The sequence below is a fragment of the Spea bombifrons genome, chromosome 7 (assembly GCF_027358695.1).
Source record: "Spea bombifrons isolate aSpeBom1 chromosome 7, aSpeBom1.2.pri, whole genome shotgun sequence".
Taxonomy (NCBI): domain Eukaryota; kingdom Metazoa; phylum Chordata; class Amphibia; order Anura; family Pelobatidae; genus Spea; species Spea bombifrons.
This window is the reverse complement of record NC_071093.1, coordinates 45,596,234-45,609,511: the sequence shown is the minus strand read 5'-3', so window position 1 is coordinate 45,609,511 and position 13,278 is coordinate 45,596,234. Positions and strand designations below refer to the sequence as shown.

General features: G+C 50.2%; 2 protein-coding genes across 3 annotated transcripts; one reads left to right on the top strand and one right to left on the bottom strand.

The window, feature by feature from the left end:
• Positions 1-1,143: 1,143 nt before the first annotated feature.
• Positions 1,144-3,615, bottom strand: LOC128501422 (nmrA-like family domain-containing protein 1). The gene is made up of 5 exons (XM_053470876.1): positions 3,529-3,615; positions 2,485-2,723; positions 1,908-2,157; positions 1,596-1,786; positions 1,144-1,506 (listed from the first exon to the last, which is right to left on the bottom strand). Exons 1-5 carry the CDS (start codon positions 3,560-3,562, stop codon positions 1,327-1,329), a joined length of 894 nt encoding a protein of 297 aa, XP_053326851.1. The 5' UTR covers positions 3,563-3,615; the 3' UTR covers positions 1,144-1,326.
• A 3,906-nt stretch (positions 3,616-7,521) lies between these two features.
• Positions 7,522-11,776, top strand: HMOX2 (heme oxygenase 2). 2 transcript variants are annotated; one of them, XM_053470871.1, is made up of 6 exons: positions 7,522-7,655; positions 8,744-8,847; positions 9,676-9,793; positions 10,213-10,704; positions 10,973-11,093; positions 11,307-11,776. In XM_053470871.1, exons 2-6 carry the CDS (start codon positions 8,756-8,758, stop codon positions 11,432-11,434), a joined length of 951 nt encoding a protein of 316 aa, XP_053326846.1. In that variant the 5' UTR covers positions 7,522-7,655; positions 8,744-8,755; the 3' UTR covers positions 11,435-11,776. The 2 variants fall into 2 exon arrangements, with proteins under 2 accessions (XP_053326846.1, XP_053326847.1); XM_053470872.1 differs by lacking the exon at positions 7,522-7,655 and adding an exon at positions 8,454-8,584.
• The last annotated feature ends 1,502 nt before the right edge of the window (positions 11,777-13,278 follow it).

Here is a 13,278-nt window from a genome sequence, read left to right as displayed (position 1 = left end):
CAGCCGGAGACCCCGCACATCGCAGCCGGAGACCCCGGACATCGCAGCCTGAGACCCCGGACATCGCAGCCGGAGACCCCGCACATCGCAGCCGGAGACCCCGGACATCGCAGCCCGAGACCCCGGACATCGCAGCCCGAGACCCCGGACATCGCAGCCCGAGACCCCGGACATCGCAGCCGGAGACCCCGGACATCGCAGCCGGAGACCCCGGACATCGCAGCCGGAGACCCCGGACATCGCAGCCGGAGACCCCGGACATCGCAGCCTGAGACCCCGGACATCGCAGCCTGAGACCCCGGACATCGCAGCCGGAGACCCCGGACATCGCAGCCGGAGACCCCGGACATCGCAGCCGGAGACCCCGGACATATGTCTAAAAGAGAGGACGTGAAAATAATCCTTTTTTGTGTCTTCACTGGGATCGGGCACGAGAAGCACGGAAAAAGAAGCTAAAGCAATTGATAGAGGAAGACTTCGAACGAGGGGTTAACCGGTGTATATCTCCGAAAAATAAAAGGAAAAATGTGCCGCAAAATGTGAAAAAGAAAAACTTTTATAAAGTAGAAGCAAAAGAAAAAGTTTATTATCGCGATCAAGGTAGGAATCAGACAGCCCCATCTAGCGACCCGAGGAGGTACAGGAGGGAAATTTATTTCAGAGGAGGAGAAATGTTAGATTAGAGGCCATAATCTAGAGGGTCAGATGCTGAGATGTAATGGAAGTTTACTGAGGGTGGTAGATAAATGGAACAGCCTCCCAGCAGAGGTGGTAGAGGGTAATACAGTGAGGGTATTAAACATGCATGGGATAGACATACGGCTCCTGAATCTAAGACGAGACCAACGACTGATTAAGGTTTGAGTCTCTACAGCAGGAGAAACGGGCGACTAGACGGGGGCCGGATGGGGCCGATCTCTGACGACTCTTTTATCAATAGCACTCTGCAAAGCATAAGAGGCCGTCCATTCAGATAATTTTCACCTAAAGGAGTGGAAAAGGGTTCTTTACAGTAAGAGCCGTAAAGATGCGGAATCCGCTCCCCACAGCCTATTGGATGCCGTTAAATACGGACCGGGGGGGGTTAGACTTTTGATTTTCATGCCCGAGTGCAGCCTGGACGATTAAAACAAATAAACCATAAACAGTAGAATATTCTGTTTATTACAAACACAAAACAGAAGAAAGCCATTAATGACATCATCGCTCGTTACGCGGAACGTTGTGTTTTCTGTAGAGTTAGATTGTTAGGATTCCGGGTTCGAAGTCGATGTCATGGCGCTGATGGCACGTGATTAAAAAAAGGTCTGCATTTCCTTATTTTGATTACAAGTCCTTAAAGGCGTCCTTGTTCTCCTCCAACCATTGCTGGAACTTCTTGGCTTTGGGGTTGAGTTTGAGCGTGAGCTCCACGTCCCGGTCGGGCCTCATCATGTAGAAGCGGAACATGTTGGCCAGCTCTGCGGCTCCCGGGAATCCCAGCTTCTCGTACGCATCGGGAGAAACCTGGAGACCAGAAGAGAAAGGGTTTAGAGCATTCTGGAAGGAGAACAACAACGAAGGCAGCGAGGGGCCCCGGATCACACGGCACTCACTTTGGCGTCTTTGATGGTCTTGCCCGTGACTTTGGACAGGATGGCTGCGTATTGCTCCGCCGTGAGCTTCTCCGCGCTAAGACCGATGTCCTTCCCCGCGTATTCTGATGGAGACTTCAGGATGCTGACCACCACGTGACCAAGATCGGCCACGGAAAATCCATCAAACGGAACGTCGCCCACCGGGAGGCCTGCGGTTAATATAATTCGTCAGCCAATCAAAAGGCGACATTGTTGGCACGACAGACGGATTTATGGAAACGGCCGTCACATCAAACACACAACAGACGGGACTCGGCCGGTATTTCTTACTCAGACTGTAGGTCTTCCCGTCCTGCGACTTTTGAGGCCTGAAGAAGGTCAGCAGGTTCTCGTAGTAGCTGGGAAGTCGCACGCTGGTCATTGGGACCCCGATGGCTCGGAAGTACTCCTCCACCTCGCCTTTGCCATCGAAGTGAAGAACCTCCAGTTTGCCCCCGGTCAGTTTCTTGACGTTCTCCAAGCCGCTGAAGACCACGTGTTTCAGGCCCAGACTCTTCGACAGGTCAGCGATCAGCTTTCCCTGAAAGAAAAGACATCTCTGAAAAAGGTTCTGCCCCCCCAATCAGGACTCGAGTATCCCATGACTGGCAGGACAAGAATGGAGACCCCCAAACCGTCTACGTGAGCCTCCCAACTTCTACCCCCCAGAGAATCGAGATCGAGAGATTGTGGTCCAGAATCCTGCTGTCCCACAACAGGATGGAGTGGCGAAATCAGGACTGTCCCGCGCAAAGCAGGATAGTTGGGAGGCATGCTCTAAATAATGTGCAATGCCTCGAGAAGTCCCATAGAAGGTGTTATACGTAAATAACGGTGAAGTAAACCGTATGCAGATCCCGGTCGTTACCTGCGCGATCTCCTTCGCGACACTGAAATGCTCCCAGAAGTTGGTGACCACGAAGGCTCCGTAGACCCCGCTGAGGGCGGCCTCCAGACTCCGCTTATCATCCAGGTCGGCAGCCACCACCTCCGCCCCGGCCTCTTTCAGCTTCAGGGCCGCCGGCTTGCTGGGGTCGCGGGTCACGGCCCTGACGGCGAAGGTGCCGTCCTCCAGGAGAGCTTTCGCTACCGAGCCTCCCTGAGCCCCTGCGAGGAGAAGACCAACGGTGAGATCATGGAGAAGAAGAGACCGAAGAGGTGAATGAAACTCTCTCCGGGGCTCCTGAACTCTCATTCTCATGATCCGGCTAAAGGCTGAACCTTCAAAAACATCCGGCTGCCCCGACCTTCAAACATTAAAGCCCCCCTTTCACCCAGGACGGACCCTTAAATGAGATGAGATTTTAAATCCAAATTCCCCAAAATGCTAAAAATCATCTGTGGATAAAAAGTGACTTTAAATCAGATCTTTAACCCCAATTTCCGTATCAAAGACGGACATTTTCTTTACTGCCGGAAGAAAGCCCCCAAACGGCAGAAAACCCTGAAAACATTATATTATGGGGCAAAAAAGAAACGGTATTTTGGAAAATAGATTTTTAATCTGATTCTTGGAATAAAAAAAAATGGTTGAAGTTTCTTTTTAATAAATAATAATGCAATAAAAGGGATGGCGTCGCCGACTCTCCCTTCCCTCAGACAGCCAAGTCTCCTGCATGAGCTGGAAACTCGGGAGCAAAGTCCGAAACACGAAGAACCTCACGTGTGTTTGTGTGCTTAACCGGAATACAAACCAGATTTAAGAAGGGAGGTGGATAAGTGGAACAGCCTCCCAGCAGAGGTGGTAGAGGGTAATACAGCGAGGGGATTAAACATGCATGGGATAGACATACGGCTCCTGAATCTAAGACGAGACCAACGACTGATTAAGGTTTGAGTCTTTACAGTCCGTTTGGAGCCCGTCCTCAGTTCCTCGGGACCCCCAAACCCCCCCCCCCAGCCGTCCACTCACCGCTGGCTCCAAACACTGCGATAATCCTCTTCATGGTGCCGGGGCGCGGAGAGCTGCTGTCGGTGCAGTCGGTGCGAGGCGGGGGCTCTGTGAATAACACACAGCGGGGGTGAGACGATTTATAGAGCTGCCTCCTCCTCGCTCTCTGAGTTTTAGCCGACTCGCTCACCGTGACTCAGCAGAGCAAACAGAGCAAGCACTCAGAGCAAGCGGGCACCAGCCCCGGGGCTACTCATGTGTCTCGGGGGCTTTCAGCCAGGTCACATTGCCCCGGCCCCTATGGTGCCAGGCAAGGGTCAGCATAGGGGCCGGAGACCCCCATGGCCAACTCCCGTATCAATCCTACTCCAAATGCATATGTTTTTAGCATGTGCTGCTCAAGATGTCTCAATGACAGGGTATCGGGGTGGCACTTACACCCTGGCTGGAGCCTTTCCATGCTCCATCTATACATTGGCCCTGGCAGGACTGGATGAGGGTTGATTTGGACAATTATGTTCCTGAAGCACTTCCCTGAGCCCCCCTGTGGTTCTCAGCCAATGGCAGAGCGCGTCCCCTTTTTCCAGCCCCACGCGGGGGCCACCGATGCGAGGGGTCCGGGGGGCTTCGATACGCTCTGTTATTTTTTATTTTGTGTTTTTGTTACATTCTGCCCCCGGGTTCCGGTCTCGTTCCAGCGACACATTGCATCAGAGCCGAGAGACGCTCCGCAACCCCCCCACTCCCCCCCCCCCCGTCTCCCGGCCTCGTTCCAGCGACACATTGTATCAGAGCCGAGAGACGCTCCGCAACCCCCCCACTCCCCCCGTCTCCCGGCAACAACAAGAAACAACGACTTCATTGATAAAAAACGAGCCTAAGGAGGCATCACACGGCTTCTGATCAAACAGCCGGGGGCTCGCTGTGTCCTCTTCTCTCATGGGTTTGGCTCGTAGACCCCTTATTGCCCCTGGATCGTCAGTCTTGTCTATCTTGGCGCCGGGGGCTCAATTTGGGTCGGAAAAAGAACGTATTTGTTAAAAATAAACATTTGAGACAAAGTAACGGAGACCGGTGGGAGGCGGGTATTAAACCCGGTGTCTTGGTCAAAACGTCAAGCATCGCTCGACAAACCCCAATGCCCCCCCCCCGGGACTCAAATTCCACCAAAGGTGGGCACACGGGGTGTTTGGGGTCACTGGGGGGCAAAAGTTCAGGAGGTGCAGAGTTCCTTTCTTTTGCCATGACGGCTTCCACATTCTAAAATACGTTACCGAGTCCCCCCCCCATTACCGAGATGCCCCCCCCGGGCGAGGTAACCGGTATGAGATGCCCCCTATTATAGGGACCCCGGGGTGAGTAACCGGTATGAGAAGCCCCCCGCCGGTAGCTGCAGGACTGAAGAAGACCTCAAAGTCCAAGCAGCTGCCGTTCCGGCCATTGTACAGCGCTACAGAACATGATGGTGCTTTATAATAATAATTTTTCATCTCTGGTGGAAGAAGCTGCAGCGCATGCTGTCACCCCCCCCAACCCCCCCCCCCGGTGTAAACAGACTTTTCTGCTGCATCATTATGAGAAACCAGAAGAAATCGGTAAAAATACGAACCGAACAAACTCGTCACACAGGATTAACCAGACCTTCCCCGACAGAAGAACGCGGCGAAAGGGCGATTACATAACCAGAGCGCTGTTTGTTCATAGAAACCTGGAACCCGCCTTCACATCGGCCCCATCCGGCCCCCGTCTAGTCTCCCCGTGTCTCCCGCTGTAAAGACTCAAACCTTAATCAGTCGTCGGTCTCGTCTTAGATTCAGGAGCCGTATGTCTATCCCATGCATGTTTAATACCCTCACTGTATTACCCTCTACCACTTCTGCTGGGAGGCTGTTCCACCTACCTACCACCCTCTCAATTCTGTAACGCATCATCTGCACCAGATAATCAGTGTCCTTGTCCATGCAGAAGCCTTCTACCTACTCTGCCTGGGCACCGATACCCTATCCAAGTGATTTAAGGAGAAACCCCCACAATCCTTAAATATCTGAAGTCCAACATGCAAGATCAGCGCGAGACTTTGGTAGCTAAAGCTTGGTCAATTCCACCAGCGCGGTCGGCGGACGCTCACCATAGCTACACGGCCAACCACAAGTTCCCCTCATATCACGTATCTGTCCCCAGAATTACCCCCCCCCCCGGTCCATACCGACAGGGTATATAAAGAACGGTCAACACTGTCCCTCTGCGACTAATAACATGGCTGTGTTTTTTGTGTTAAGAGCCAGCCATCCCACCTGTAGCCATCACTACTATCCTACTTTATTACATACGGGGAGAGGGCTCCCTCTACTGTCCTGTAACGGAACTGCAGTCCCTATTTATGACCGCGTTCTAACGACTCGCAGCAAGTCTCATTTAACATCATAGAGTTAAAAATATTAACCAGCTGTTTTATGACAACCCCACCTGAAGCCATCACACCTGCATCACCAACTAATTATTCAAATTAATAGGGATCGCTCACCGTTTTGTTTTTTATTCCTAGTCAGATTAAAAATAAGTTTCTAAAGTTTTTACCCCAGTTGTAGTTTTTGCCCCATAATATAAAGTTTTCAGGCAGCTGCATATCAGCCGTTTGTATGATTCTCGCTCTGTTATCTGACCCCCGACCTACTAAACTCCCTAACTCCTTATCATACTGCCTGTGGTAAACAGTGGAATGCCTACGTCTTAATCACCCCGCTGGACTCTCTGAGTAATGAAAGTCTATAGAGGAAGCCTTGCATTATATGGGGGTAAAGTCCATCGGTCCCTACCTTGCAGAAGTGCAGACGGACAGCAGGACGTCTATAACAGTGAATGGATTCTGGGGCTTGTAGTTTTTTAAACTACAAGTCCCAGAACACACAGCAGAGGGATCACATGCCAAGAGGCAGCCAATCAGCACAGTAGACAAAGCCCTGAAACGCTGCCTTACATCTGGTTGGCTGCTATAAGGCCCCAGCTTTAACAGTTTTGTACAAGAGTTACATAGTTGCCAACAGTCCTGATTTCACAGAGACAGTCCACACAGTGGACTAGGGGCGTTACCCTTTGCCAAGTGGTTTGCTGGACACTATTTGAGAGGTTGTGCTTGGGGGTGTGGCTGGGACATAATAAGGGGTGTGGCTATAAGTATGGGACATCTAAATGTTTGGTACAGAGAAACAGAGGAGATGAAAGAGAATAAAGAAAAGTGAGACGAGTGAAAATAGAGGAAGGGGCAAAAAGAGAATAAAGAAGAACAGAGAGACAAGTGAAGAGAAATGGGGAGTGAACAAGAGAAAAAGGAGAGGGAAGAAAAAGATGAGACGAATGAGTGAAAGGAGAGAAAAAAATGGAGAAGAGCAAAAGGGGAGCGAGGGAAACCAAAAAGGAGAACCCTTTAATGGTCTGAGAGTGATGAGACAAACTGAATGGGTTTATTTACCCCGTTTAATTTATTTCCTGCTGTTTCTATACACATTATCGGGGCTTTTAGGGCTGTAGAACCCTGCAATCCCCTCATACCCAGCAAACATTCTGACCTCCTAGGAGAGGGGCATCAGGGGAGGAGAGAGTCTGACCCTCAGTAGTCCTCGCTTCCTTCTCTAAGGTGGTATATTTATTCTCCTTCTAAATGCCTCACTCAGTTACACAAGTAGCCCCGCCCCCAACCACACCTATAACCACACCCCAAATACAAAAGTGACCCACTCTGGCCAGTCAAATGTTCTGATTCTATATTCCAGTTTGGGCAAATTCATTTTACTGCGCATGCTCAGTTTAAGTGGCCTATAAGCCACAATCTTGAACATCTTCCTCATGAACGATAATTGAGGCCTGTCTTGTACACGTCTGCTACTTTGTGCGGCTTATTGTTGTCAATAAAGCTTCTTGTGAAAACAACAAGCACGGGCTCATCCCCCTGTTGGTCCCGAGGTTTTCTTCCTGGCGGCTGCTGCTGCTGGTTACCATGGTAACAAGGAACTTCCTGTTTATGGCAGCTAGAGGTTCTGCAGATGTGCTGCGTCAGTTCCTGTGAGGCAGGCGAGTTTAGGCAGCTGTGTGAAGCTCTCAGTTCCGGTGCGAATCTGTTTACCAGCAGCAGCTCGGACCGTGGAGTCGGTGTAGGTATCTGCCTCATATACTGGGGGGCTCTGCTGCCCCGGAGAAAATGCCCCCCCCCAGGCAACCCTGCCTAGAGCCTTTATTCAGTGACCCTTTGTGTTACCCCTTAACCCATTGTTACCCTGTCTGCCCCTTTTCTTCATTCAGTGTCCCTCCGTTATTACCCCATCTCCTCGGATTTTACCCCCTCTCTTTTTGCTCTGTATAGCCTCATCCAACCCTTTCTCTTTTGTTTATGATCCCTATGTCACCCCAGTAATTACCCTACCGGTGTCCCTCTGATACCCCTGATGTCTCTCTGGCTTTGTCCCAATCCTTTTTCTTGCCCTCTGCCGTGTCATTGCTTCCTGCTAGAGTTTCCTCAGGGCCCTGTGTATTTTAGGGCACTCTCCTGCCTCCCCATTTTCCAGCGCAGTGCCAAATCCCATTACTCCCGGCCAGGAGTGCTGTGACAGAGTGTGACCGCACACTGGTTTGTTTCTGTCGTGTCTACGGAGTCATTATGCCCCACTGTACCCCTTATTGTGATCCCTGTCCTTCTCCTAGTATTTACCTGCCCTCACCCCCTTCCTCTTGTGCCCCCCCTCTCTTTGTTTCCCCCTGTGTTTGTGCTGATCCCCCTGATCTCATTGGACGGTTAAATTAATTAGCTGAGGCCGTGGATTTTATTCATGTGGCAAAATCACTGATGCCTGCACCGGGGAACAAAGGCAGATAGCGCGTCGGCCACGGCCAGGGTCCTGTTTGCAGGCAGGTGAACGTTACTGTCTTGCATCAGCTGCTGCTCACCTGCTCTCTAGACAGATCTGGACACCTGATATGTTCGGCAGATAAGAGAACGAGGTCATACGCAGCGAGCTGCTGTGTGCGAGAGGGGACTGGCGCTCGAAAGAGAAAGGCAGAGTATTGTTTGAGAAGCGAGGCGGCAGTGAGTGCTCGCTTAATGTAGCGAGGCTGTGTTTGTGAGAGACGGACGGTGCTTGGGAAGAGGGAGAGATTTCCTATATTAACTCCCGAGCAGTCTGTCACTCGGCGTCTTGTGTAGTCGACTCGTCTGCTTTAACCCTACGTTCCTGTTTCTTTGCAGATTGTCTGAAAGATGGAAGCCGCGTCTGCCTACGATAGATCGAGAGATGATGAGAAGAAGGAGAATGGCCCCTACTCAGCTGCCGAGCAGGACAACCACTCCAAGTGAGTGCTCACTACCTCTAAGAAAGACTAGTATTCTGTATATGGCACAGAGAGAGTTAATAGAACAAAGAAACATGGAAAGTGACGGCAGGAAGAAGCGTTCCTCGCATGCGATGTGTCCGGTCTTGTTTTATGCCGAGGACACCCTTCTACCTGCCCCTGCACGTTAATGCCCTCACTTAAGTTAATTGTAAGCTTTCTGCCCCGCTGTCTGTGAATGATTAGCGTCGTGACTTTCTATTCGCAGTCTATGGAATGTTTCTTGTATGGAATTCATTGCTGAAAGTTAATATGTAAAAAGTCGCTATGCGCTGAGTCAGCTCTGAGTCAGATAACGTGATGCAGAGAGAAGGAAATCAGATTTTTTTAACTTCCTTTTTTTGAGATGTTCGCAGTGATTTTCTGAATTACAAGACTTGGCGTTAAAAACATGTTGTTCTGGGTTTCTGGCCAGTGTCCCGAGCATGCGGCAGAAATGCTTGCGTCTGCGGTTCCAATGCGCGCTTCCTCTTCTGCATTCATTTTTAATGCGTTCTCCCCGACCTCTGATTCCGCAGCGTGCAAGTCATTGTTGTTGCCTGTGTTCTGGGTTTAGGTCTTATCTCTCCTGTACATGCGCAGCGTTTGTAGGTAACACCCTGACTGAGTGTTCACATTGTAGATAACAATGCCTTTTAGGACAATAGATCAAGCAGGGTGCGTTATTGGCCTGCACGGCCCCCAGAGGGCAGCGTTGAGTGTTTTCATGGATTTTATTTTGATTGGTGCCGAGAGGTTTATAGCTTAACGTTGTTATGATGTCATCCAAAGTGACCCGTTTGTCTCCAGACCCACAGATCTGTCTGAGCTCCTGAAAGAAGGGACGAAAGAGTCGCACGAGAAGGCAGAGAACACCAAGTTCGTTAAGGATTTCCTGAAGGGTCGGATCAGGCGGGAGCTCTTTAAGGTTTGTTATGTATATTATAGCCTAAAACAAGAATTTCAGTTTAAGTTGCCAGCTGGCATGGCGACTGATAATTGGCTATAATTTATCTGTGTATTAATAAAGCCGGCATCCTGGGTGCAGCCGTTCTTTTGATTCCACGATCATCAGTCACTTGATGACAGAATATTTGCAATAATTATGTGCTTGACAAACGTACCTCACCTCCTGATGGTTTAACCCCAGATGGCACGTATTGGATGACGATAACATCATGGAGTGGGGATGATCAGATTGAAAAGGGTTAATAGAGACTCCTATTAATTCATTTTATTTCGTGGGGAGAAATATATATATATTAAACATTTTGAGTGTAATTAGCCTCGTTACAGGCGTTTAATTTGAATCGCTCCACGCTCACCATGTATGTTTCCCATGTGTAGCTGGCCACGGCTGCTCTGTACTTCACCTACTCGGCCATGGAGGAAGAGCTGGACCGTAATAAAGAGGACCCCGCCATTGCACCCCTGTACTTCCCGCAGGAGCTGCACCGGAAGGAGGCTCTGATTAAAGATCTCTGCTACTTCTTCGGGGACGACTGGGAGGACACCGTCCGGTGCTCCGACGCCACCAAGGCCTACGTGGAGCGCATCCGCCACCTCGGACAGCACAGACCCGAGCTGCTGGTGGCCCACGCTTACACGCGGTATATGGGAGACCTGTCTGGTGGCCAGGTGTTAAAGAAGGTAGCCCAGAGGGCTCTGCACCTCCCCAGCAACGGAGACGGGGTGCAGTTCTACGTGTTTGACAATGTCACCAACGCCCAGCAGTTCAAACAGCTGTACAGAGCTCGGCTCAACACCCTGGACGTGGACGCCGAGACCAAGGAGGGCATTGTGGAGGAGGCCAACCGAGCCTTCCAGTTTAATATGAAGGTAACGCTCACGGAGGTCTTCGCCCAGAGACTCCTGTGACCTTGTATTGCTCTAGAGGGAAGTCTCGGGGTTGTATGTTCTACACGTCCGCCATTGGTGGTTGCCACGGACTGGCTGAGCGTTTCTCCCATGCTATGCTAACTAACCACAGATGTTGGACGCTCTTCTCCTGATTAACCCCCGACTTTCCACGCAGACATATTTCCTTCGCTTTGGCTTTTTCTGTACTTTTCTGGCTTGTTGATCTGCGCTTTCCTCTTCCCTACAGGTATTCGAGGAGTTGGATAAAATCGGTGCCACGCTTCCTGAGGAGGAGCAAGACGGCACCCTCCCGGTGCATGATGGGAAGGGAGATATCAGCAAGTGCCCGTATTACGCTGCGAAGCAAGGTGAGTCTGGCGCAAGCTCTGTATTTCAGAGAATTTATAGAGCGCGATTCCATATAAATAACAGATGAGTATCAGAGAGTCCCCCGCGTGGACAGACCTCCAATGCATGGAAGCTTCTTACTGTTACTTGTAATCTTTAACCCCTTTGGATACTTTCTCGGTCATATTAAAGGGAAAGTGAAACACGCGTGACTTTTTTTTTTATTCCATCAGGTCTGGAAAGCGCTTCCGGTTGTCCGCTCCATGCGGCGATGGCTCTTGCCAGACTTCCCCAAGTGCAGGCTATGCTGGCTGCATGCGCGACCGCCCTGGCTGCCGCCATCGCTTGGTACTTGATGTGACCGATTCCATCGTTGCCTGGATGGAGTGTAAGGCAGAGGATACCCCGCTCTTGGGGTGTCCAAAAACCGCGAGACTGTGCCCCCCACTCTCAGGATGGAAGAAAACACGTCTCAGAAGGGTAGATTTTAACCGGTTAGGTACAGAATAGATGGTCCTTTTAGCGTTTATATTCCCAGAATTCCACAGGAGAGACTCCACTGATTCGCTGGAAGCCACGTAAAGCTTTCTCTGGTTCAATGCCGGGAAATTTCCTATACTGATCGTGAACGTGGCTTCTCACGTGGCTTTCCTGCCACGTCCGTGCTGCTTTTGGCTAAATGCCTGCTCTTTCTGTAGGGTCTCTATAAGGTCTCTATAATCCCCTGTGTATGCACACACGGACGCATGCTATGCACTGTACCCCGCCTGCCGTCGTCGTATCGCTGCGAGCTTTGATGCTTCGATAACTACACGTTCTTCAGTGCTTAACCCTTTGAGTACCCAGACCTTCCATGCTAGCCCCAGAACACTCAAAGGGTTAAGTTTACCGAACGTGAATTTTATAAACCTGCTTTCTCTTTCCTATCAGAACCTTTTATAAATTTCAGGTTTTTGGGGTTCCGTCACTTGAGTTTAGACTTTAAATATACAGACGTTGACTTTCTTATTAGAGCAAACGAAATGCACCGACCACCTGCCCTGGAAAAGCCAGGACTGGTTTCGGGGTCCTGGGCTCCTGACCCTCGCTCAGGCAGGAACCAAAGCCAGCCTACCATTCAGGGTGAACCTCTTCGTGATTCTGACACGAAAGGGTGTCTTTGGGATTGTAAATCGGGGACGCCACGCAAGTCTGTTCTTCGAAACGCATTACAGCGCGTATTAATAGGCAGAAGCCATAAGTAATGGAAAGAACGCAGATTATCCAAAGAAGATCCTCAAAGTATTCTGGGTAAAAGCTGCCATTCGCTCTGTCTTGGACCCTAGAGGTTTCCCGTACCAACCGATCAGCCGCTGCTGCGCATGGGTTTAAAAAAAAGACCAACCTTTTAATAAGGCCCTTCTGCCTATCAGGAAGCCCGCACGCCGTAGGGCTCATCTCTGGGCGTTCGAAGCACAAGTCACTGACGTTTGTGTAAGAAGTACCTTCTTAGGGAACCTATTATTTCATGTCCTTTTTCAGCAGCCGGGGGAAGGCATTTTCCTTTGCGCATGCCCTGTGGAACTGTTTCTGTCCTCCAGTAAGACAGGAAGTTCCCTGTGCGCAGAAAACATACCGCCCCCCACGATTTGCAATAATGAACCAGGCGACGTTATTTTCAGCGCGACGCGGAATGCTTTCCTGCGGCAGAGATTTCTGCTACTTTGTGTTTTAGGCTCAGCTGGGATTCTGGACGTTAACGGACTTTCAAGTAACTGCTTTTTAAACATATTCACCATAAATCATAATTATCCCCCCAAGCATACCGCGCATGCACAACCTGTGTCTAATAGAGTGTTGAATTAACTCAGTCCCCACAATCCTCAGGGTCAGGGGAATTGTGAAAGTAACCTGCGGCTGCCACGATTGTGGGGGTATTATATATATATATTAGTTGGGCACCCGGAGACCACCTCCTCCTGCCCGCGGAACCGGCTTTTCCTCGGATCTGGGCCCTTTTTACGCACGGACTTCCTGTGTGGTGTTCCGGATTTCTGATGGTCAGTTCTTTCATGTATTTACAGTTTTCATCTGATTGATATAAGATTAATACGGTTTGGTTTTGTGTATCTGAGCCAATAAAATTTGACTGAATCTCTGATTTTGTGTCGAGTTCTTTTTTTTGCTGTTTAAGGGGATTCTGTTACTTTTATCACAAATAAACCT

Excerpts from the sequence above, each read along its gene's own strand:
- HMOX2 (XM_053470871.1), top strand. The coding sequence starts at position 8,756 with ATGGAAGCCGCGTCTGCCTACGATAGATCGAGAGATGATGAGAAGAAG. Across the intron at positions 10,705-10,972 it reads CCTTCCAGTTTAATATGAAG|GTATTCGAGGAGTTGGATAA; the intron begins GTAACGCTCACG and ends TCTTCCCTACAG. Across the intron at positions 11,094-11,306 it reads GTATTACGCTGCGAAGCAAG|GTCTGGAAAGCGCTTCCGGT; the intron begins GTGAGTCTGGCG and ends TTATTCCATCAG.
- LOC128501422 (XM_053470876.1), bottom strand. The coding sequence starts at position 3,562 with ATGAAGAGGATTATCGCAGTGTTTGGAGCCAGCG. Across the intron at positions 1,787-1,907 it reads CGGGAAGACCTACAGTCTGA|GCCTCCCGGTGGGCGACGTT; the intron begins GTAAGAAATACC and ends TATTAACCGCAG. Across the intron at positions 1,507-1,595 it reads AGACCATCAAAGACGCCAAA|GTTTCTCCCGATGCGTACGA; the intron begins GTGAGTGCCGTG and ends TCTGGTCTCCAG.